Source organism: Condylostylus longicornis, unplaced genomic scaffold, assembly GCF_029603195.1.
Source record: "Condylostylus longicornis isolate FDR11 unplaced genomic scaffold, ASM2960319v2 ptg000048l, whole genome shotgun sequence".
In the NCBI taxonomy this organism is placed as follows: Eukaryota; Metazoa; Arthropoda; class Insecta; order Diptera; family Dolichopodidae; genus Condylostylus; species Condylostylus longicornis.
Window position 1 is genome coordinate 12,829,997 of NW_026578017.1, and position 26,696 is coordinate 12,856,692.

A 26,696-nucleotide genomic window follows, 5' to 3' on the forward strand; every position below is an offset into this window, starting at 1 on the left:
TGGTGTAATTTTGTTTATAGCGCAATATTTATTATTTACCATATAATTTACTATTAAAAAATTTAAGATTCAAGTAGGGACAGTTCATTGGTTTTCTGTAGAATTTGGAGGAGAATTTGTTGAATTTTTATGCAATAGTAATCCTTTTTAGTAAATAAAGTTCTTTTGCGCTATAAGGGTTTCATCAAAGCGTATAATGAAACAAGTATTCATTTTATTTTGTGACTTTTGGTAAAAATACCCTTTAAAGACGACTAGGACCTTCAAAAATACAAAATTTAGAAAATACTTACAGCCTAATCATGTATCTTGCCTATTTATTTTACATTTTATTCACTTTCAAATCAGAATTATCGGTTTTTCTAATGGATATTTCATTTTCCAATAAGATTATTAATTTTTTAACTAGATTTTTACATTTCTTCTCAAATTATGGGATGAACCGGCACATTCTAAAATAAAGTAATTAAATTTTGAAAATTACATTATACAAATATATTATGATAGTTGCTCATATTCTTCTTAATTGGCGAGTAAAATAGCGAAATACACGATCAGGCTCTTAAAATTTTATATTTCTTAAACCATTGAAGTTATCAAGTCCGTTTGAATTTTAAATTAAAAATTGGACAAGTTAGTTATCTTTCATATAACGTAGTTCAAGGGATATAACAGTTTTTTTATATATTTATTGTGAAATAACGGGTCTTTTCCGAAAAGTTAATATATTAATAAAGGTATCATTTATCGATTTATTAATTAAATATTTTTTTCTTAGCATTAATGCTGTGCATGTAAAACATGCTGTGTACTTATCTCTCACGGCATGGACAACATAATTGTTTTAATTACCAAAAATGATTTTTTTAAGAATTTGTTATAAAAGAAATTTAAATTTTATAAAATTCCTTTTTTTTTATAAATTTATGGCTATTCCTTTAAAACACTGTTTTTCTTTGTCTTATTGCGCAAAGGACAAAAAATTTAAGTGAATGCAAACATAAATATGAAGTCACAAAGTAAACTTATGTTTGGAGTCATCTTTTCGCTACAAAAACCAAATATTTTAATGTAACCAAATATGTTAATTTTTGGGTTCTTTATTTTCTGTGTTTTTTAACGATATTGACTGCGACCCTTACTAGCATGAGTTCTAGCTCAATAATTAATTATCAAATTATGTATGAGGCTGAAAAGCAAAATGGTCTAACCTGCACCTATGTATGTGACAATAATTACAGTCATATCATTAACTAATCGGGAAAATTACGCAATGCACTTGTTTAATAATTAAGCAAATAATGTTGTTTAACAAAAAAAAAATCATAAGTGAGAAATACCAGTTTTGAAGTAAGTTTCGTATTTGCAGTAAAAAACACAAGAATAATACAAATGGGAAAAAAATATATTTTTTATTGTTTTTCTAAAAACAACGAAATTATTCAAAAAATATTAGAATGATAAATGTTTATAAGATTTAAGAAAAAAGAAAAAAAAATAATTATTTGCGATTAATTTTTTTTCTCATAAGAAAAAAATTAAAGAGTAGACATGGTAAGATTAATTATTATTTGTATTCGTACTACATACTTAATAAGTTTAATCTAAATAAAAATGGAATGATTTGATCACTGAATTATGCGATCATGCTAAATCACCCCAATACAACAAATTCACAAGAATTCATATTGAAGTAACTGCTTGACAGGGTTTTTTTAATAGTACTAAAGCTTAGTTAAAATAAAATGCAGCATTGTTGTCAGAAATCTGAAATTGGCCATAGTTTTATTTCTTATTGCTTCGGAAGTATTTATAATTTATAGCTTAATAAATAAGGAATTATTACAAGTGCATAGAATTATAGAATTTACTATTTAAGTTTATTGTAAAATTCTTCCATTTAGACAACTGAGAACTTTTGGTGCATTTCAGACCTCAATCGATGATATCTTATTGGATTTCAACAAATTCCCTTACCATTTACAATGCATAATTAAGTTCATAATTAGCATTGCAATTTGGAATGATGAAGTACAAAATTTGTAGGCATGTGAAATCCGAGTTAAAAACCCGAATTCTATAAAATTGGAAATCGATTTTCAAATCAACTCTATGACTTCAAAACATTTGTCCTTCAAAATTTTTCATAATTAAATCTTGAATACGGCATATTCAAGTTCTTTGTATTAATATTCACAAAAATCATTTAAAATACTTGCTATTACTTATAATTTTTAAAATTTTCAAAAAATCTTAAATTTCGTAAATTTCTCTTTTACAATATTGTAGGTGTACCTAAATTCGTAAATAATATTGTAGTCTCATTGGTCTCATATTTAATTTTATATAAAATTTCATCGTATATAGAAAATAGTAATAAGTATTTAAAAAATTTCCGAGCAATAACCCTTATAATACCAAAAGGATTAAATTTTTTTTTAAAAATAAACTAAATTAAATTTCTTTTAGTTTATTTCTCATTCCATATTTTTCGAAAGTACTTAAGTCTTTAAAGCACTAGCTATTTATTAAATTTTCAATTTATTAAAAAACTAAAATCGAGAAGCTTAAAATTTTCAATTTCCTTTTTTGATACCAAAAACATAAAAACATTTTATTTAAGAAAAGTAATTAAAAAAAAAAGAAAAACAAAAAAAATCTGCAAGCGAAAATAAATCTTGGCGTTATTTTTAATGTTCAGTTTTTCTAAAGAAAATTTAAAGCGTTATTATCGCAGATTTCCAAATTGATTTTAATATCTTTCATATTTCAATTAATTTCCGGAACGCAAGTAAAAAAATTTTTGTTTATAAAAATCAAAAACAAAAGCAAAACAAGAAGAAAAATAACACTTCATTATATTTATATAAAAAGAACGCGGTTCTACTCGAAATTAAAACAACAACAAAACCATTTCCATACAATTTTTAAATTCTCATACAACAAAATTGGTAAGAGTGGTAAGGAATTAGGTAGGTAGGTAGGTAAGGTATACGGCGTAAAAAAATTATTTTCAAAGTATAATAATAAAACTGAAGGACATTTAAAATCTTTTAATTTCCCACGTCATTTATATTAAGGCGAAAGTGAAAATTGTCGATTCTGTCGTATTCTTGTCCTCGAGAAAAAAAAAATAAAATTTTTATTTTATTACGAGTATATTTTTCTTTTTGTATGTTTTAAAACTTTTCGTTAGAATAATAATTCTGCCTCAACATACCAAAACAGAACTGTTAATAAAAATAATAAAAATATCCGTAGAATGGTAGATTGTTAAATTTTTCAGATTATTTAAATTTTATATTAATACTTTAATGTGTGTGTGTGTTGGCGTACATAAATGTTATTCAGATTAATATACATTATTACATTTGTATTTATGTAAACATAGACATTTTCGTGTTAATTATTGCTGAATATTCACTTAAGAATATTATACAGGTAGCTACAATTTATACAGGTTATGCAGACATTAACCTAAACTGTAGACATTAGTACAAGAAGAGAGAACATAATCAGGATATGGTATATATTCACGTCATCTTAAAAAGAGTCCCCAATCCCATCCGTTGAGATTTCATGTAAGTTTTTTTGTATGAAAGCTCTAATTATTTCAGGTTTTTTCAAAAAACCTGTGGAGTTTTTCTCAAATTCAAATAACTATTTGGTCAATGTTTTTCCGAAACTTGTCTTGTATTTATATTAAATGTGAATTCTTTTATGATCGCCTTGCCTTTCAAACTCTATTTTGGTAGACACTATCCATTGTGAAGTAACTACTTTTTAATTTGAAAAGTTGTAATGAAAGCAAGCATTTCATGTTACGAGTATCCAATTTCAAATTTTGTGACGGCTGTGTTTTTTTATAAGTACAATACTTTGATATTTTTAAATATGCCCGTAAGTGTATACATTATGCCCGTAAAAATATATAAAAGAAATTTTATTCTATATTATTAAAATAATGAAAAGAAAAATTTCTTTTCATTAAAGCTCTAAGTACATAAAACTCTGAACTGGTATAATCTTTACAACAAAATCCTTATAAAGCTTAATTCAGCCTAAAAATATATTTTTTGTTATATCCTTTGAGGAATATGATATTAAAACATGAAAAGGACATAAAATTTTTACTTAAAATATTTTTCGCTTCTTTTCTGTTATTTTTTTTTATGTTAAATATATTATTAACAAGAGTATAAACATAATAATGTTAAGATGTCATGTGCATACCATATAGAGTAGAAATGAGGTTTTAACGAAATTTATTTACATATAAACATTTTATAATGTATACAACTTTTTAATAATTATAATAACTGCTATATTAATATTACCGACATGATGTTACTATCATCATAATAAAGTGTTGTAGTACTGTATTAAATGTGATATTGGCTGTTATGGTTTTCATGTTTGCATTCTATTTTATTTACGTTATGATTTTTTTTGCTTTAAACAGATTTTGTATAATATTATAAGCAAGGAGTTTTCTACCATGTAAATAACAGTAGCGTGAAGTTTACTATTATACAAGTTAAAGCAATAAAATTGAAAAACAAAAATTGAAAATATTATTAGATTTTAATTAGTATATCGTATAATACTGTCCTATTAATATCTAACTTAGATTGTATATTTGTAGATTTTTAAGGGAATCGAGTTTTGTAGGAGGACTCCCTGGGCCACCGCAACCATTCGCAACTTATTATAGCCTCCCTGTGTTCCCACCTATATGATATTCCTGTTCCCAGTATCAAATTGATTATATCCCGAAAGGAATTGGGCAGCAGCTCCCGAAGAGCGTCGCTGGAGATCCTGTCCAAAGTAATTATGTGGTCAGTACCGGGCAGTCGCAAAAGGATGTGGGCAGCGATTTCGTCACCGTCCTCACAAAATATGTACAGGGAGGAGCCCAATTCCTAACCTATGCAGGTGATACTTCACTGGGCTATGTCCGGTTATGACATTCGCAATAGCACGAATCCGGTTTCTATCCATCCTCAACAACTCTGCGGTGAACTTTTCCGAGCATGTTGGAAGAAATACCTTCGCATTCAATATCTAAGTTGCGTATAAAGAGTAAATTGAGTATTGCTACCATATTGTAGAATTAATAAATTTTTAGCCTTGCAAATTTCGAAAATAATATTTGAAACATACAAATTGTATAGACAACTTTCCTTTACTATAAATACAAACCAACAAACATCCACAAATTGCACAAAATGTGTTCTTTTGTTATTGAAAATATTTAGCAATGGTTCATTACTGTATACAATTTCCGTATTTACAAAATTTTCGTGCTTCGTTGCATTGTCGCCGAAATGTATGCAATATTGTATAATTTAAAATTTCGAAATTTGAGAACTTTCAACGCATTTATTATTTTTTATATGCCTGGAAATACGAATAGTATCTTAAATATATATTAGCAGTTTTAATATTTCAGAAATTTAGATTTTAATATTTTGTATACATATAAAAATAAAATTTATATTTTCAAACCGAAGGTGTACAGTATTTATATAGATCATCAAAATTTGTTGTTTTATCGTTAATTGTCACGTAATAAATTCATTGCTATACAGACACCACTGCTGTACCGACATCACCACAAAATAGCCGCTTAAGTAAAGTAATTTACACACATGACCTTACATTTTACTTCAGAAGTTTTTTATGTAACGAAAACTTTTAATTGTGATTATCATGCAATGATCCTCTATATACTGTTATGTGATTGCTCTCCATTTCCAATAACTTAGAAATATCTAATATCAAAACATATTGCATTATACGCAGTATACATTTAATATAAAAAATATTTAGATACAAGAAGGATTTTTAACAAAATACCAAAGACATTTAGTTCAAAAGAAAGGAGTACAGCAACATGAAAACCATGGAAGAAAACGGAATAAAAAATAAACGATGCCAATTTCTAGGTTATAAAAACTTTATTTTACTATCTTTGGTATTAAAACTACTTTTATGATAATAGTTGTATAAATTCTTTATATTTTAAATATGCGATGTGAACAAACTATGAGAAATTGCTCCTTAGCTTCTATGTAAAATTATGATAATGCGATTTTTCTAAATTTTTATAAAAAGCCTTTTTTATATAAAAGAAAGTTAATCTTAATTTTTGCCCGGTAGTATAATCGTAGTAGTTTTATGCTCATATTTATTATTATACCATTTTTTTTAAGTTTATCGAAAATATGGGAGTTTGCTAATCTCCTTGGCTATATTATAGTTTCCTCTTGTTTACTTTGTGAAAATTGTTAAAATTTAATTATTATTATTAATTTAGTTTTTTTAATTTACTAGTATCATATAAAATTTCGCAGTTTATGAGTTCTGTAAGAATTTTTGATAAATTATTAAGAGAAATATTTTTTTAAACGAAAAAATTTGAAAATGTAAAATACGTGCTCAGAAATAAGAAATTATTGTGAATAGTTTATTTTTATTTTCGTTAAATTATTTCATAAGTGGTTGAAATTTTCAACCAATAGATGCCGCAAAACCCAAATATAAAATCGTAAACCAGTTAATTGGAAAAAACAAAAAGTGTTTGTGTCTTCGATAAATCATGTACTTTGCTACACTATCAGTGTTCCCACTCAATAAAAACAAAATGTATCCAATTTCAAGAAAAAAATGTATCCAAAATGTATCCAGCCTCCTAAAGTAGAATTATTATACTAAATCGTCTTATTTTATACCAATAAACTCATAAATAATATTAATTTGCTTTATTCAACAATGTGAGTTTCGTTATTTAAAGTAAATTCTTTTAGAAATCACATGCAATTTCTATTACATTTTAAAATTTTAGGTCAGAAAATATATGTTCTGTAGCTGTTGAACTATGCGGTAAAAACGATTCAGCACGAAAACGGGCAAATTTAATTTAGTCAGCAAATAACATTTTTTGGAAGATAATGCACTTAAAAGTTACAGCACTTTACAAGTTTTCTAACATTTATTTAGTGTTAGAGAGAGAAATGTATCCATATTTCAGCAAAATTTTAAAATGTAGCCAATTTCGACATTTTAGCAGATTTGAGTATCTTTGTATCCAAGCTAAATTTTAAAGCAAAAATGTATCCAAATGGATACAATTGTATCCAAGTGGGAACGCTGTACACTATATTAATAAAATGTAGACTCTGGATTGTAAATCGAACAGGTTGAATAGAAAGATCCACAAAAATTAAGGTATGGTACGAAATTTATAAAAATAATTAATGAAAACGAACGATGTTGATTGAATTAAATTATTTATTAAATAAAAAATTTTCGCTTAATGTTTGATATTATTGTTATCCTTATTGGCTTTTTAAACACATGAAATTTTAATTTTCAAGCATACTCTTCTTATTTATAATATTGACGGTGTACCGTTGTCTTTGAAAACCGTTGTCGTTGTGTTCGTTATGTTCAAGAGTAGGTACGAGGCATGTTCAAATTGTAGAATATGCAATATCTACGTATCTAGATTATGTTTGAACTCCTTAATCTTTTAATATTCATCACATAACGCATCTATAGCACAGCTATTGGTAATCATAAGAAAGATAGTGCCAGAATAATATGTCCTTTAAATCAAATCGGATTGTGTTTATGATATTTAAATATATTTTTTGAAGCAAATTATGATATTATTTTCTTCTGAAATTTCCTAACTTTCATTATTTAACTTATATTTTAAAAAATATTAAAAAAATCACAAAAACTCTCGAAACTATAATATTGTTGGCATGTTATATACGTAATTACTGGCTAATTTGGAACTACAATTCTTTCACTCATCTATACCTATATTGGCTTTAGAAAAACTAACATAATTAGCATCATTCCATAATATTGAATAATAGTTTTTAGTTTTCCTTAATAAGTTAACTACAAAGAATTACAAAATTACTATTAAAAGAACTAGATGTAAAACTTATTCACATTTCGGCAGGCACTGTAAACTTATTTATTAAGATGTGAGAATATTTCGAAAGTTTCTGTAATTTTTCACACAGAGAGAAAATAAAAAACAAAATGCTGTTTAATACAAGTGACAAGTGGCAGTAACTAAAAATTAATTTTTTAATTGTAAATTGACAATACCCAATTTTATTCGTTTATTTTTTTTATTTAGGCAAAGATGTAGACTATATAAAGCTTACAACATTATTTAAATTTTTTTTTATATAATTAAAATAGTGCATATTATATAATAAATTTACAAATATTTTAATTAAAACTACAAAAATAAATTCACAATATTTTGATAACAATTTTGAATTTAGAAATATTTTAACAAAATTTAATACTTCTAAAGCAGTACATACGATAATTTTTTATTTCCTATTCATAAAATACCAACAAAATTTAGAACAAGATAAAAAAAATTTTGATCTTCACTAATTTATGATTTTAAAATTAATTTTGAAATTAACAAAACTTAAATGCTAAAATGAAACTTAAATTATAAATTTTTTGATGATGGCTTTTGATGAAAAACAGTCCAATCGATTTTGAGTTCTTTTTTGTTTTAATTTATACTAAGTGTGCTCACACGAAATTCCATGATAGTATCGTGCAAAAAAATGTCAGCCTAAAACGTCTGATAAATTCAAGAATCCTGAAAAATATTTGAACGAAAAAAAAATTTATTAATATTTCATACGAGTAGTAAAAAAGATTTTTAATATTTTTGTATACGTTTCGGTCTCATTAAGATTTACACGTATGCGTATGCAAGGTAAACTATCAGCCGTCTATTGTTATCATTTTCTTATGATAATTAATTGAATTTGACGCAAAATAAATTGATCTATTGTGAACTAATTATAAAATAAATTTAAATTATTTTTTGATAAATTAAAGCCATAGGTAACCGACCACCATATAAAGGGTTTCATCAAAAAGCAAAGCAAAAATTTAGAATATCTTGTTGATCAATATAAATACGCGATTGCTCCTGGATAATTTTATGTTATAATCACTACCAAATATTGTCTGTAGTAAATTATGTCAAAAGTTTTAAAGATTTATTCACAATCTTTTGAAAACTTTTTGTTTTTTGTTTTTTTTTTGTTGTTTTATACTTACAATTTTATTAACGTCCATAGGTTTTCTTAACCGTAAATAATGGCGTTGAGATCGTTATAACTTTTTTCTGTTTTAAAATGAAATTTATATTGTATTATTAGTTAATTTGTCATTAGTTTTTGTCCAGTAAGAAAAACTGTATTTGAAGTCTTTGTATAATTAATTTTAAAATCAAAAAATTTCACTTACTTGTGATGTAGCTCCATTTAACATTCCTGCTAAAAGTTCTGCAGTATTCGCAACTTTTAGTGTTAAATGATTAATTACTTTTAGAATTGGATTATTTGTTTGAAGTGTTGTATGTGTTACAAAACCAGGAAGCTAAAAAAGCAGTCATGAATGGAAAAATATTAATAATATCCAAGGAATTTTGTGTAATTTCTTTAAAATACTTACTGGTGGTGGTGTATTTAGTGGTGTAGCTACTGTTTGTGGGATACGTTGAATTCTTTTTGTAGTTGGTGATCTTGTTCCAAGTGTTATTGGTTTATTGGTTCTAGTTATTGGCGGTCTATATGTTGTTGTCGAAGATATAATTACAGGATTTTGATTTTGTGGTATCTAAAATTATAAACACATTTTTATTAAATTAGGAATTGATTCAATCGTTATGAAAATTGTAATTGAAAAAAGGAATATAAGAAGAAAATGATTATACTAATCTTACTTTATTTTCTTGATCAGGCGAACCAAATCGATTGGCAACTGTTCCACTTGCCTCTCCTAACTGTTCTTCAGATGGTGGTGGATTATTAACAGGATTGAATGTCGCTGACTGAACAGTTGTTTTTGTTATTGTCGGAATTATACGTTTCTTGGTAGGACGTCGTAGTACCTTAGTTTTTGAAAATAATTTAAGTAATAATAATTTCCAATTAAAATTTTCCAATTTAATTGGTTCAATTTTTATAAAGAAATAATGTGAGTGATATTACGTGCACTAGGTATTCATACCAACAAAAGGGCTGTTATGAAAAGATATTATTGCTGTATAACTAAGCGTATTAATTTCTTAGTATTTGCAATTAATATATATTAAAAGCGGCTTTAAAACAATAACTAAGCTTATTACTTATTAGTATTGCTTATGTTAAATTTGCTGTATTAATTATGTATACACTAATAAGTATTGTACATGGTTATAATGGCGTAGGTTATATCCATGTAGATCTACTCGGCTGATTTTGTGTTAGAAACTTAAAGAGGTCCTCATCAAAACAATCCTTCTGTGGTAGAATCCGGCAAAATTTTAACTTACAACAATAATATCTTTTTATTTGAAATTGAAATAAAAAAATTATAATATTATAAAATATTTGCTGTAATTGTAATAACATTAATTTAAAAATTATGAATACAAAATAATTGTATTTACTGTGTATTAAAAATTTATAAATACGTGTTACATTTCAAATTTAAGAACGTGGTCCAAGAAATACTAAAAATTCAAATCTCAGACTTTTTTATAAACACAATAGTATCTAGTTAAAACACGCGCTTTAATAAACAAATGTTGCTCATCGAGTTTGTTTATAAACATTGCTAAATTTTCAGCAATATTATGTGAGAGGAGCGCAGTTAAATAATCATTACGTTTATGAAAGTCAGTTTTATAAACGCGTAGAACTAATTAAATTTATAAAATTCGAAAATTTAAAAATATTTATTATCAATCTGTTATACTAACTAGATTAATTAAAGTATGCACTCAAAATAGTCAATAGTTTTATTAAACTACTCAAATCTCTTTATGAGAGAAGGAGTATACAAACTATTTTATGTGTATGAGGATAAAATTGAGCAGTTTATAATTATTGAGAATAATTACGGAATTATAAAGGAGCATAAGAATTTTATTAAGAATTTATACAAATTGGTATTATGTAACTAGTTTTAACATAGCCTTTGCATAAGTAGGTTAGTGTAACAAATTGATAATAGCGATAAAATATATTTTTATTTAAAATTTAAATTGTTCTAAAGCATTATTAGAAGAATTGAGAGCAATTTGCTATTGAACAAACTTAATTTGTAATAAAATATAATTTGTAATAATAAAATATAAAATCTGAAAAAATAATGAGCATTTTTAAAAATTAGTTAGCAAAAGTGATAATTAAAATGAAATCAATTAAACAAATATAAATTAAAATAATCAAAAACAAATATGCTTACACCATAATCAAAAGTTCGCCAAAATATTTTGCACCAAACAAATTTCCAGTAAGTAATTTAGCAAAAAATTTTGAATTTCATTTTTCTTTTTCTTTTAATAATTTTAATACTGTTTTATGCCAATTAAAAAAAATTATATAATTTTGACAATAAAAGATTTATTTTACACATACGTTTAATAATTATTATAATATTATTACTTAAATGGAAGTATTTACAAACATAAATTGTAATTTAAAATTCTATTGATATTTTATAGTTATAAACAAATAATAATTTTTATAATGCAGTTAAATAACATTATTTAAGTATTGAGTATAAAAATATATCTTAAATCTATTTGATTATATACTACTTTATTCATATTTCTGGAATGATCTATACAGTTTCTTAAAATAGTATTTTATATTGCTTTTGCAAATTATTGCAATTTATGCAAACATATATTGCGTTTACTTAAATACGAATCTTACGTCAAATTTATTTATTCAGCAATAAAATTTTAATTGCTGAGTACAGTAGATTGCAGACTACTTTCCGTTTAGGTAAACGGTCATTCATTATACCCTTTTCAAATAATTTGCAATGAAAATATTAAAGCTTTTTTGTGGAAAACAAAATAATTATTGTGAAAGTTTACAATTTTGTGTTATTTATATTAAATAATTATTCTCCGAATTACTGGAGAATTTTATAATGCTATTCAAAAATAAATTTTTAAGTAAAAAACAAAGTATTAGGGGTTATTATTAATAAAATATTGGAGCTCAGCGACAATTAATTCGCTAAGTGGTAGTAGTATAAAATATCAATTTCAATTAATCTGGAAAAATAACATATCAGGGAGTTTAAACGGCAATTTAAATAGCAATAGTTATTCTTTATAAATAAAAACCTTACTAATTTGAATATTAAGAAAATGAAATTCGCTTTAATACCTAGTTAAAATTTCAAACAAAATATTTGAACTTTAAGATAAAATGTTTTATAACATATGATTTGAAACCAGTTAAGTATTAAAAAAAATGGTCTGGAAAATGATAAAAATTAATTAATTTTTAAAAATTAATAAATATGAAATTTTTAAATCCTTCGTTTTAAAATAATTAAAACGGCTTCAAATTTTATTTTTTGAATTTCCACAAAATTTAAGCATTAAAATTAAACCACACAAAACAAAAAATTATAAATTATTGTAAAATAATATATATATATATATATATATATATATATATATATATATATATATATATATATATATATTATATTACAATAATTTAAATATATATATAAATTATAACAAAATTAAAGCTAAATTTTAAAAATAATTACACATAAAAATAAAATAATAAAAATTAAAAAATTGTCATGCTGTTAAAATATAATTTACAATTAATAAAAAATATATATATAATTAAAATATATATACGTATACTAATAATATACATTTAAAATTATTTACAAAATTTTAAACCAAAGAGAAATCATATTATATAAGAAGAGTTTACTTGTCAGAGAGGAACTTTAAAAATTTATAATACAAATTTAAAGTAGGTATTGCATAAGAATAATTATTAGGAACACTCTATATGATTTAGTTAAATAAACCATATGGTTTCTTTATTCCCGATATGCACCTTATAAGAATTTGATTCATTATTTCTTATTCATTGACTGCTCTGATGGACACTTGCAGACAAAAACCAAAAGTTTTTTTTATAACATAAAATTCAAATTTATCTATTTAAGAGCCCTATTAGGAGGGGTTTAGACAAAAACAACGGTTCTTTATGTATCAGAAAAGGGAAATAATAGCCAATTAATGTAATTAATTTATAATCAATAAATAGATCAATATGGATGTAAAATAAGCCGTGAATTGTCTCAATCTTTCTTATACTATTTTCTTAAAGTTCCACCCTTCTATATGTATTATAGATATTCTTTGGTTTTAAAATTAAAATAGTATTGAATTTTTAAGTAAATTAAGGAATAGGTTTTTGATAATCAAAGTGTATTTTGTAACATTATTCAAAATTATTTCAATTATTATTAATTTTTTTTGGAAAATTTTCAAAAGTGTTCAGAATTATTTTGATTTAATTAAAATGTCGACAATATTTTGTAATTAGAAAAAATTATTTTAAAATTTTAGAACACAAAATATTTCCTTAAATTAAAAGTGCTAATTAAAGAGAGCTGTTCCATTTATTTAGACTTGAAACGAGAATCTCGCAATTGTGTAAACAAAATTTGGTTGGAGAATTGTAAAAGAAGGACGAATTGTAAAAAACATAACAATTATTTTTTGAGCAAAAATTTAACAAATTATTAAATTGCGTATTTGAAAATGAGTATGAAATTGAAATTTTGTGACTTTCATTCTTAAAATATTTTTATCACACTTAAAATGGAAAATTGAGTTACTTATGTTGGCAATAATCTTGATAATAAGAAATCAACACTTTTGCAAAACAATATCATGATTAATAACCCAATTTGTGCTTCTGGTATATTGCGGCTAAAAAACTTATTTATTGAAAATTTATGGAAAAATTATTGGTAATTGTAAAAGAGAATATTTCTGTTATTTGACAAAATGTCAGGAAAAGCAATTTTAGAAATAGTTTTGAAAACGGGAAAATATTAAAATGAGCTGTAAGTAATTAAATTAAGCTAAATACTTTGCCGTATATTTATGACTTCAAATACATCTCTCTTTCTCTCTCTGCTCAACGAGGGAGAAAAAATCTATAGGGAGAGTAATCCCTATTGTTATATTCACAGTAAACATTCTAATAATACAAAATTATTAAGCAAATAAACTTCTGAGTGGACTAAATAGAGCTCTCATTATATCTTGTAATATTGTCGACATATTAAATTCAAATGGTGGTGATGGTACGTGTACTGGTGCTGATTGATGTGAAAAAAATGTCGTGGGTGTTACTGTTGATTGTATAACAGCTGTTGTGTGTGCTGTATTTCTATTAGATGAATTTTTTCTATTATTTCCTTTATTTTTTATTCGTGTAGTTGTTTGTGTTCTTGTTCTTTGTACATTTATATTATTATTATTATTGTGATTATTATGATTATTATTCGTTCTATTATTTTTAGGATATGAGGAAGGATCAGGATAATCATCGAATCCATTACGGGATACTATAACATTAGGTCTGTTTATATGTTCAGATGATTTCGATGATGTGGATGCTTGACGTGTTCTTGGTATAAAATTTGATCTAATATTATTATCAGTTAATTGGGTTAAAGTTACCTGTGATGTATCTCCTACATTATATCATAAAAAAGTGATACGATATGTCAAAATGTTAAAATAAACACACAATTTATGTAAGCACGAACATGATGATTAAAAATACATGTTTAAATTTGATATTGATTACAACGGAAGGAAAAAGAAAACATAAAAAAATTATACGTAATTTATGTAAGTTTCTATTTAAAAAAAATCTATATATCATTAGAATAATGTAAATATAAAAATTAATTACCTTGCTCAATTCCATCTTGACCAGCATTACTATTAATAACATTAAATCTCTGATCGTGTAAATATTCTTCAAACCTACGATTATATTCACCAGTTGGATCCCATCGTTCTCTTAATGCTTGATAATGTTGTGGATAATCATAATACAACGCAGTAATTACCTTTAGAGCACCCTCTTTTTGACTTGGCCAACATCTTCCGCATTTTGTTCGCAGAGCTTCTGGCAATATTCCTATAAAGAAATTTTTAAATTGTAAGTATTTTTTTTTATTAATATAATAATATTAATGCGGTTAGTTTAATTTTATTACTAGATCCAGTTTTTGAAATAAAATTGAAATGGATACAATTGTATCCAAGTGGGAACGCTGTACACTATATTAATAAAATGTAGACTCTGGATTGTAAATCGAACAGGTTGAATAGAAAGATCCACAAAAATTAAGGTATGGTACGAAATTTATAAAAATAATTAATGAAAACGAACGATGTTGATTGAATTAAATTATTTATTAAATAAAAAATTTTCGCTTAATGTTTGATATTATTGTTATCCTTATTGGCTTTTTAAACACATGAAATTTTAATTTTCAAGCATACTCTTCTTATTTATAATATTGACGGTGTACCGTTGTCTTTGAAAACCGTTGTCGTTGTGTTCGTTATGTTCAAGAGTAGGTACGAGGCATGTTCAAATTGTAGAATATGCAATATCTACGTATCTAGATTATGTTTGAACTCCTTAATCTTTTAATATTCATCACATAACGCATCTATAGCACAGCTATTGGTAATCATAAGAAAGATAGTGCCAGAATAATATGTCCTTTAAATCAAATCGGATTGTGTTTATGATATTTAAATATATTTTTTGAAGCAAATTATGATATTATTTTCTTCTGAAATTTCCTAACTTTCATTATTTAACTTATATTTTAAAAAATATTAAAAAAATCACAAAAACTCTCGAAACTATAATATTGTTGGCATGTTATATACGTAATTACTGGCTAATTTGGAACTACAATTCTTTCACTCATCTATACCTATATTGGCTTTAGAAAAACTAACATAATTAGCATCATTCCATAATATTGAATAATAGTTTTTAGTTTTCCTTAATAAGTTAACTACAAAGAATCACAAAATTACTATTAAAAGAACTAGATGTAAAACTTATTCACATTTCGGCAGGCACTGTAAACTTATTTATTAAGATGTGAGAATATTTCGAAAGTTTCTGTAATTTTTCACACAGAGAGAAAATAAAAAACAAAATGCTGTTTAATACAAGTGACAAGTGGCAGTAACTAAAAATTAATTTTTTAATTGTAAATTGACAATACCCAATTTTATTCGTTTATTTTTTTTATTTAGGCAAAGATGTAGACTATATAAAGCTTACAACATTATTTAAATTTTTTTTTATATAATTAAAATAGTGCATATTATATAATAAATTTACAAATATTTTAATTAAAACTACAAAAATAAATTCACAATATTTTGATAACAATTTTGAATTTAGAAATATTTTAACAAAATTTAATACTTCTAAAGCAGTACATACGATAATTTTTTATTTCCTATTCATAAAATACCAACAAAATTTAGAACAAGATAAAAAAAATTTTGATCTTCACTAATTTATGATTTTAAAATTAATTTTGAAATTAACAAAACTTAAATGCTAAAATGAAACTTAAATTATAAATTTTTTGATGATGGCTTTTGATGAAAAACAGTCCAATCGATTTTGAGTTCTTTTTTGTTTTAATTTATACTAAGTGTGCTCACACGAAATTCCATGATAGTATCGTGCAAAAAAATGTCAGCCTAAAACGTCTGATAAATTCAAGAATCCTGAAAAATATTTGAACGAAAAAAAAATTTATTAATATTTCATACGAGTAGTAAAAAAGATTTTTAATATTTTTGTATACGTTTCGGTCTCATTAAGATTTACACGTATGCGTATGCAAGGTAAACTATCAGCCGTCTATTGTTATCATTTTCTTATGATAATTAATTGAATTTGACGCAAAATAAATTGATCTATTGTGAACTAATTATAAAATAAATTTAAATTATTTTTTGATAAATTAAAGCCATAGGTAACCGACCACCATATAAAGGGTTTCATCAAAAAGCAAAGCAAAAATTTAGAATATCTTGTTGATCAATATAAATACGCGATTGCTCCTGGATAATTTTATGTTATAATCACTACCAAATATTGTCTGTAGTAAATTATGTCAAAAGTTTTAAAGATTTATTCACAATCTTTTGAAAACTTTTTGTTTTTTGTTTTTTTTTTGTTGTTTTATACTTACAATTTTATTAACGTCCATAGGTTTTCTTGACCGTAAATAATGGCGTTGAGATCGTTATAACTTTTTTCTGTTTTAAAATGAAATTTATATTGTATTATTAGTTAATTTGTCATTAGTTTTTGTCCAGTAAGAAAAACTGTATTTGAAGTCTTTGTATAATTAATTTTAAAATCAAAAAATTTCACTTACTTGTGATGTAGCTCCATTTAACATTCCTGCTAAAAGTTCTGCAGTATTCGCAACTTTTAGTGTTAAATGATTAATTACTTTTAGAATTGGATTATTTGTTTGAAGTGTTGTATGTGTTACAAAACCAGGAAGCTAAAAAAGCAGTCATGAATGGAAAAATATTAATAATATCCAAGGAATTTTGTGTAATTTCTTTAAAATACTTACTGGTGGTGGTGTATTTAGTGGTGTAGCTACTGTTTGTGGGATACGTTGAATTCTTTTTGTAGTTGGTGATCTTGTTCCAAGTGTTATTGGTTTATTGGTTCTAGTTATTGGCGGTCTATATGTTGTTGTCGAAGATATAATTACAGGATTTTGATTTTGTGGTATCTAAAATTATAAACACATTTTTATTAAATTAGGAATTGATTCAATCGTTATGAAAATTGTAATTGAAAAAAGGAATATAAGAAGAAAATGATTATACTAATCTTACTTTATTTTCTTGATCAGGCGAACCAAATCGATTGGCAACTGTTCCACTTGCCTCTCCTAACTGTTCTTCAGATGGTGGTGGATTATTAACAGGATTGAATGTCGCTGACTGAACAGTTGTTTTTGTTATTGTCGGAATTATACGTTTCTTGGTAGGACGTCGTAGTACCTTAGTTTTTGAAAATAATTTAAGTAATAATAATTTCCAATTAAAATTTTCCAATTTAATTGGTTCAATTTTTATAAAGAAATAATGTGAGTGATATTACGTGCACTAGGTATTCATACCAACAAAAGGGCTGTTATGAAAAGATATTATTGCTGTATAACTAAGCGTATTAATTTCTTAGTATTTGCAATTAATATATATTAAAAGCGGCTTTAAAACAATAACTAAGCTTATTACTTATTAGTATTGCTTATGTTAAATTTGCTGTATTAATTATGTATACACTAATAAGTATTGTACATGGTTATAATGGCGTAGGTTATATCCATGTAGATCTACTCGGCTGATTTTGTGTTAGAAACTTAAAGAGGTCCTCATCAAAACAATCCTTCTGTGGTAGAATCCGGCAAAATTTTAACTTACAACAATAATATCTTTTTATTTGAAATTGAAATAAAAAAATTATAATATTATAAAATATTTGCTGTAATTGTAATAACATTAATTTAAAAATTATGAATACAAAATAATTGTATTTACTGTGTATTAAAAATTTATAAATACGTGTTACATTTCAAATTTAAGAACGTGGTCCAAGAAATACTAAAAATTCAAATCTCAGACTTTTTTATAAACACAATAGTATCTAGTTAAAACACGCGCTTTAATAAACAAATGTTGCTCATCGAGTTTGTTTATAAACATTGCTAAATTTTCAGCAATATTATGTGAGAGGAGCGCAGTTAAATAATCATTACGTTTATGAAAGTCAGTTTTATAAACGCGTAGAACTAATTAAATTTATAAAATTCGAAAATTTAAAAATATTTATTATCAATCTGTTATACTAACTAGATTAATTAAAGTATGCACTCAAAATAGTCAATAGTTTTATTAAACTACTCAAATCTCTTTATGAGAGAAGGAGTATACAAACTATTTTATGTGTATGAGGATAAAATTGAGCAGTTTATAATTATTGAGAATAATTACGGAATTATAAAGGAGCATAAGAATTTTATTAAGAATTTATACAAATTGGTATTATGTAACTAGTTTTAACATAGCCTTTGCATAAGTAGGTTAGTGTAACAAATTGATAATAGCGATAAAATATATTTTTATTTAAAATTTAAATTGTTCTAAAGCATTATTAGAAGAATTGAGAGCAATTTGCTATTGAACAAACTTAATTTGTAATAAAATATAATTTGTAATAATAAAATATAAAATCTGAAAAAATAATGAGCATTTTTAAAAATTAGTTAGCAAAAGTGATAATTAAAATGAAATCAATTAAACAAATATAAATTAAAATAATCAAAAACAAATATGCTTACACCATAATCAAAAGTTCGCCAAAATATTTTGCACCAAACAAATTTCCAGTAAGTAATTTAGCAAAAAATTTTGAATTTCATTTTTCTTTTTCTTTTAATAATTTTAATACTGTTTTATGCCAATTAAAAAAAATTATATAATTTTGACAATAAAAGATTTATTTTACACATACGTTTAATAATTATTATAATATTATTACTTAAATGGAAGTATTTACAAACATAAATTGTAATTTAAAATTCTATTGATATTTTATAGTTATAAACAAATAATAATTTTTATAATGCAGTTAAATAACATTATTTAAGTATTGAGTATAAAAATATATCTTAAATCTATTTGATTATATACTACTTTATTCATATTTCTGGAATGATCTATACAGTTTCTTAAAATAGTATTTTATATTGCTTTTGCAAATTATTGCAATTTATGCAAACATATATTGCGTTTACTTAAATACGAATCTTACGTCAAATTTATTTATTCAGCAATAAAATTTTAATTGCTGAGTACAGTAGATTGCAGACTACTTTCCGTTTAGGTAAACGGTCATTCATTATACCCTTTTCAAATAATTTGCAATGAAAATATTAAAGCTTTTTTGTGGAAAACAAAATAATTATTGTGAAAGTTTACAATTTTGTGTTATTTATATTAAATAATTATTCTCCGAATTACTGGAGAATTTTATAATGCTATTCAAAAATAAATTTTTAAGTAAAAAACAAAGTATTAGGGGTTATTATTAATAAAATATTGGAGCTCAGCGACAATTAATTCGCTAAGTGGTAGTAGTATAAAATATCAATTTCAATTAATCTGGAAAAATAACATATCAGGGAGTTTAAACGGCAATTTAAATAGCAATAGTTATTCTTTATAAATAAAAACCTTACTAATTTGAATATTAAGAAAATGAAATTCGCTTTAATACCTAGTTAAAATTTCAAACAAAATATTTGAACTTTAAGATAAAATGTTTTATAACATATGATTTGAAACCAGTTAAGTATTAAAAAAAATGGTCTGGAAAATGATAAAAATTAATTAATTTTTAAAAATTAATAAATATGAAATTTTTAAATCCTTCGTTTTAAAATAATTAAAACGGCTTCAAATTTTATTTTTTGAATTTCCACAAAATTTAAGCATTAAAATTAAACCACACAAAACAAAAAATTATAAATTATTGTAAAATAATATATATATATATATATATATATATATATATATATATATATATATATATATATATATATATATATATATATATATATTATATTACAATAATTTAAATATATATATAAATTATAACAAAATTAAAGCTAAATTTTAAAAATAATTACACATAAAAATAAAATAATAAAAATTAAAAAATTGTCATGCTGTTAAAATATAATTTACAATTAATAAAAAATATATATATAATTAAAATATATATACGTATACTAATAATATACATTTAAAATTATTTACAAAATTTTAAACCAAAGAGAAATCATATTATATAAGAAGAGTTTACTTGTCAGAGAGGAACTTTAAAAATTTATAATACAAATTTAAAGTAGGTATTGCATAAGAATAATTATTAGGAACACTCTATATGATTTAGTTAAATAAACCATATGGTTTCTTTATTCCCGATATGCACCTTATAAGAATTTGATTCATTATTTCTTATTCATTGACTGCTCTGATGGACACTTGCAGACAAAAACCAAAAGTTTTTTTTATAACATAAAATTCAAATTTATCTATTTAAGAGCCCTATTAGGAGGGGTTTAGACAAAAACAACGGTTCTTTATGTATCAGAAAAGGGAAATAATAGCCAATTAATGTAATTAATTTATAATCAATAAATAGATCAATATGGATGTAAAATAAGCCGTGAATTGTCTCAATCTTTCTTATACTATTTTCTTAAAGTTCCACCCTTCTTATATGTATTATAGATATTCTTTGGTTTTAAAATTAAAATAGTATTGAATTTTTAAGTAAATTAAGGAATAGGTTTTTGATAATCAAAGTGTATTTTGTAACATTATTCAAAATTATTTCAATTATTATTAATTTTTTTTGGAAAATTTTCAAAAGTGTTCAGAATTATTTTGATTTAATTAAAATGTCGACAATATTTTGTAATTAGAAAAAATTATTTTAAAATTTTAGAACACAAAATATTTCCTTAAATTAAAAGTGCTAATTAAAGAGAGCTGTTCCATTTATTTAGACTTGAAACGAGAATCTCGCAATTGTGTAAACAAAATTTGGTTGGAGAATTGTAAAAGAAGGACGAATTGTAAAAAACATAACAATTATTTTTTGAGCAAAAATTTAACAAATTATTAAATTGCGTATTTGAAAATGAGTATGAAATTGAAATTTTGTGACTTTCATTCTTAAAATATTTTTATCACACTTAAAATGGAAAATTGAGTTACTTATGTTGGCAATAATCTTGATAATAAGAAATCAACACTTTTGCAAAACAATATCATGATTAATAACCCAATTTGTGCTTCTGGTATATTGCGGCTAAAAAACTTATTTATTGAAAATTTATGGAAAAATTATTGGTAATTGTAAAAGAGAATATTTCTGTTATTTGACAAAATGTCAGGAAAAGCAATTTTAGAAATAGTTTTGAAAACGGGAAAATATTAAAATGAGCTGTAAGTAATTAAATTAAGCTAAATACTTTGCCGTATATTTATGACTTCAAATACATCTCTCTTTCTCTCTCTGCTCAACGAGGGAGAAAAAATCTATAGGGAGAGTAATCCCTATTGTTATATTCACAGTAAACATTCTAATAATACAAAATTATTAAGCAAATAAACTTCTGAGTGGACTAAATAGAGCTCTCATTATATCTTGTAATATTGTCGACATATTAAATTCAAATGGTGGTGATGGTACGTGTACTGGTGCTGATTGATGTGAAAAAAATGTCGTGGGTGTTACTGTTGATTGTATAACAGCTGTTGTGTGTGCTGTATTTCTATTAGATGAATTTTTTCTATTATTTCCTTTATTTTTTATTCGTGTAGTTGTTTGTGTTCTTGTTCTTTGTACATTTATATTATTATTATTATTGTGATTATTATGATTATTATTCGTTCTATTATTTTTAGGATATGAGGAAGGATCAGGATAATCATCGAATCCATTACGGGATACTATAACATTAGGTCTGTTTATATGTTCAGATGATTTCGATGATGTGGATGCTTGACGTGTTCTTGGTATAAAATTTGATCTAATATTATTATCAGTTAATTGGGTTAAAGTTACCTGTGATGTATCTCCTACATTATATCATAAAAAAGTGATACGATATGTCAAAATGTTAAAATAAACACACAATTTATGTAAGCACGAACATGATGATTAAAAATACATGTTTAAATTTGATATTGATTACAACGGAAGGAAAAAGAAAACATAAAAAAATTATACGTAATTTATGTAAGTTTCTATTTAAAAAAAATCTATATATCATTAGAATAATGTAAATATAAAAATTAATTACCTTGCTCAATTCCATCTTGACCAGCATTACTATTAATAACATTAAATCTCTGATCGTGTAAATATTCTTCAAACCTACGATTATATTCACCAGTTGGATCCCATCGTTCTCTTAATGCTTGATAATGTTGTGGATAATCATAATACAACGCAGTAATTACCTTTAGAGCACCCTCTTTTTGACTTGGCCAACATCTTCCGCATTTTGTTCGCAGAGCTTCTGGCAATATTCCTATAAAGAAATTTTTAAATTGTAAGTATTTTTTTTTATTAATATAATAATATTAATGCGGTTAGTTTAATTTTATTACTAGATCCAGTTTTTGAAATAAAATTTTCAATTTTACAACTTAAAAACACGCTATTGTTTAAAATTCATAAATACATCGAATTTGAAGAAAGTAATTTAGTTTATTGTGGAGATGATGTAGTTTTTTCACAATTCTATAAAATATTTTAATATTTTATAAATTTTATTTTATTTAGTAATTTTTACAATATATTAAAATATTTTAATATTAAAATATTCTTTTCTTATATAAAAGAGTAATAAGGAAGAGATTTCAATTTAATGTCATATATTCGAAAAATGTCATATCTTCAAAATAACAAAGTTACAACAGTAGTCATAAATTTATTTTTTATTATATATAAAACATTTTACCTTAAAAATGCAAAGCTTTAAAAAACTAAATCCAATTCAAGTCTCTTTCGGCATAAATTAACGCGTTCTGAAAAGAAATGTTCGAGAAAGACAATCTCAGTTGCAAACAAAAGCTCAGTTCGATGCTGCTCAGAAACAGCAGGTATGTCTATAAATAAACGCATAGGAACTGAATCCCAGTTCCTAAACACTCTATGACATATTATTTTAAACGGTAAGCCAATTTATTCAAAGCAATTTCACTCTTGAAAAATTCTATAAAACTCGGACCTTCTTCTATATATTACGTAAGAAGCTGAATTCATTTAAAGAGTTGCAGTTATAAAGTATCAGTATCAGTATTAAAAAAATGTGAGCCAAATTTTAAAATACACAAAAATAAAATTCAAAAGTTGAAAATAGGAAAAGTAGCAACCTTACTCTCAAACTGAGTGCACACTATCTTATCGAGGACAAAAATTGTTGCTGAGGGCAAACCATACTTCCAAATTTCACCCACTATCTTCTTCTACATTAAGTTCTTGAGGTGTGTTTTTGACGCTCTTTTTTGAAAAGGTGCCTTTTAAGATTTCAGCAGTCGTTAATATAATTGTATTACAAGCTATAAAAAGCTTTCCACTGCAATGCATTTCCATTATATATTAGTAAATATTACTGATAATCCTAAAAAGGGTCACCTTCACTGTACCTTATAAATGAGAGTAATGTTTTTTTATATTTTTTATATTTAATACTTTTTTTTACATTTACGCAGTACAAATACTTTTCAACACAAATGGGCATTGTTCAATATTGTTTTTATTTTGAAACTATAAAAAGAAAATATTTAAACTTGTTTTAAATATTCTGAATTTCTTAATTATCTAGAGATACATGAAACATAATTTTAAATCAAAACACAATTTTTCTAAAATTAAAAAAAAAACTACGAGTATTAAAATTGATTAATTTAAATAACAAGTTTTTTGTATTTTAAAAGCGCCCCTTAATATTAAAATTTTGACACTTATAAAGACAAAAAAAGCTGTTTACTAATAAAATTTTAAAAATTATTGTTATTAAATATGAATAAAATTAATGAATAAACTATTTAAACATAAATATTAATAAATATTCGCAATAATTTATTTTAGATGTCCTAATTTTAGTTCAAGAATAAATTAGAAATAAATCAACGTGGTCATATAATTAGTAGAAATTGTTTTCTTCTGATATGGGACAATTAAAAAATAGAATGATTATTAAAACATCGAAACCGTCTGATACTCATGCTGTTAGAACACTCCATACGGTTAAAACGAATTATGGAAAGTAATTTTTTTCATTACCAATGTGTTCTTTAATTCTTGTTCATAATCAATTAAACCCAGTGATTTATTACACTGAGCGTATACTTACTTATACCCTTTGCATGTGACTGCATTTTATAAAAAAAATTAATTTAAAAATTAATTGGAATTTTAAAATAAAGAACGTTAATTCTTTGTTTAATAACGGATTTACGACTCATCATTGTCTCTAAATTTGAAAAATTACAATCAAATTTTTTCATAACTACTAACCCGAAAAATATAATAAAGAAAACGTCAAATCAAACAGTTATTAATCATTTTGACAAATTATCAAAATGAAAATTAACAAAAATTTAAAAAAATTTGTACTCGTATTTACTTTTATTTTGAATATCAAATTTCATCTTATTTACTTTGATAATATCAAAATATTTTAATAACTTATTAATTAAGAAAGATTAACATTGTTTTGAAATATTAAATCAAATGAAATTTGTTAAATAATTAAAGATTATCTTTTATTAAATTTTGATTATTTTGAATGCTCACTCAGTAATCAAATAAATTTGGACATAAACAAATTTTAGTATAAAACGGTATAAAAACTGTTTTGATGACATTGAAAAATTTTTCAAATGATTCTCATTTTATTGCATTGTATGGAATTTTCATAAAAAATTTTATTAAAAAAGAGAATAGGAACAAAGTTAACCGTGCCAACTTTGTGATATGCGAATAATTTTATGATAGTTCCACACAAACTTTCTACACTTTACCACATAAGCTTTACCACTTTTATCGAAAATAATGATCATATTACCGAAATCGTTTGTGCAAAATTTCAGCACTGTCATTAGTTCAACAGTTTCTAAGTTATGATTAAGTAATTTTTGAACTTGTGTGCCAGTTACCAAAAGGAGTAAAGCAATTTCAAAGAGTTTTATCAAACAACTTAGCTCTCATAATATATTTGCTTGCATAAAATTTCAAATTTCTGAATTTTATAATTTCTGCGAAAGAGGCTTATAGCATTGGAAATTGTACATCAGCTACGTGAACCACTGACTCAAATAATCTTTGAATAATAGCTAGAGCAGACGAATACACTTATGTAAATATATTAGACCGTTATTTCCAAGCATTACAAACGATGAAAAATTTATAATATCTCTCGATTTTCGAACATACGAGTACGTTCGTACAGCTGATAAGCATTCTGAATGATTTTTTTGCTAAGTTATAAACATAAATTTCATTTATTTATAAAATTTTGATTAGGAATGCAACTTAATACAATTAATGAAATGTATGTAAGTCCAAAATATTGCATTGCATACAATAAGTGAGGTTATGTGATGGTGCCAAATTGCTTATGTCAAGCTTTCGGCTAGGGAAGCGTAAATAATCTATTTTTGGAGAGATGTCTGCCGGTTTGTCTGCGTGTCTGTCAGTCTGACTGCGCAGATAAGAAAGAAATTTCTCAACAAGCTTCTTTACCTTTAATTTGCTTTAATACTTACTTTTTAATGCTTTTCCTTCTGGTGGACATGGTTTTTTACTTAGTAAACAATCCACATAATTTGTGACAAGTCTGGGACTGGCTAAAATTGTGTCTATATCCAATCTTTCGTAACTGCAAAATTGAAATATTTAATTAAATATAAATTGAAGCAAAGCCATATTTAAATTAATGAAAAATATTTTAATTTATACTTTGATTTTAATTTTATAGAAATTCAAAATTTAAAAATTTTGATATTTCAGATACCGTACAATTCTTTCAGAGTATAAAGAAAAATTTTAATGCGAATTTATTCATAATGTTCAAATAAAATTTTTAATTCTTTCAAGGTTTCGAAAAGATTTTTATTTTTTATACAAAATGTA

The 26,696-nt window shown here is 24.4% G+C and overlaps 2 protein-coding genes across 4 annotated transcripts in view; both read right to left on the reverse strand.

The window, feature by feature from the left end:
• Positions 1-8,179: 8,179 nt before the first annotated feature.
• On the reverse strand, positions 8,180-15,045 carry LOC129610863 (uncharacterized; the record flags this gene model as incomplete). Its single annotated transcript, XM_055523630.1, has 7 exons — positions 8,180-8,647; positions 9,118-9,184; positions 9,307-9,438; positions 9,514-9,678; positions 9,785-9,952; positions 14,573-14,586; positions 14,811-15,045. Coding segments are annotated over 6 exons (774 nt in total), but the record flags the coding sequence as incomplete, so codon positions are not given.
• A 1,166-nt stretch (positions 15,046-16,211) lies between these two features.
• The window catches only part of LOC129610747 (uncharacterized), a 41,053-nt gene continuing 30,568 nt past the window's right edge, over positions 16,212-26,696 (reverse strand). For 2 of the 3 annotated variants that reach the window (XM_055523427.1, XM_055523428.1), the window contains 8 exons: positions 26,330-26,442; positions 22,855-23,085; positions 22,617-22,630; positions 17,810-17,977; positions 17,539-17,703; positions 17,332-17,463; positions 17,143-17,209; positions 16,214-16,672 (listed from right to left, as the gene is read on the reverse strand). In XM_055523427.1, coding sequence (XP_055379402.1) covers positions 17,150-17,209; positions 17,332-17,463; positions 17,539-17,703; positions 17,810-17,977; positions 22,617-22,630; positions 22,855-23,085; positions 26,330-26,442 — 883 coding nt within the window. In that variant the 3' untranslated portion in view covers positions 16,214-16,672; positions 17,143-17,149. Of the gene's footprint in view, positions 16,673-17,142; positions 17,210-17,331; positions 17,464-17,538; positions 17,704-17,809; positions 17,978-22,616; positions 22,631-22,854; positions 23,086-26,329; positions 26,443-26,696 lie in introns of all 3 variants that reach the window. The other variant, XM_055523429.1, reaches the window with a different exon arrangement.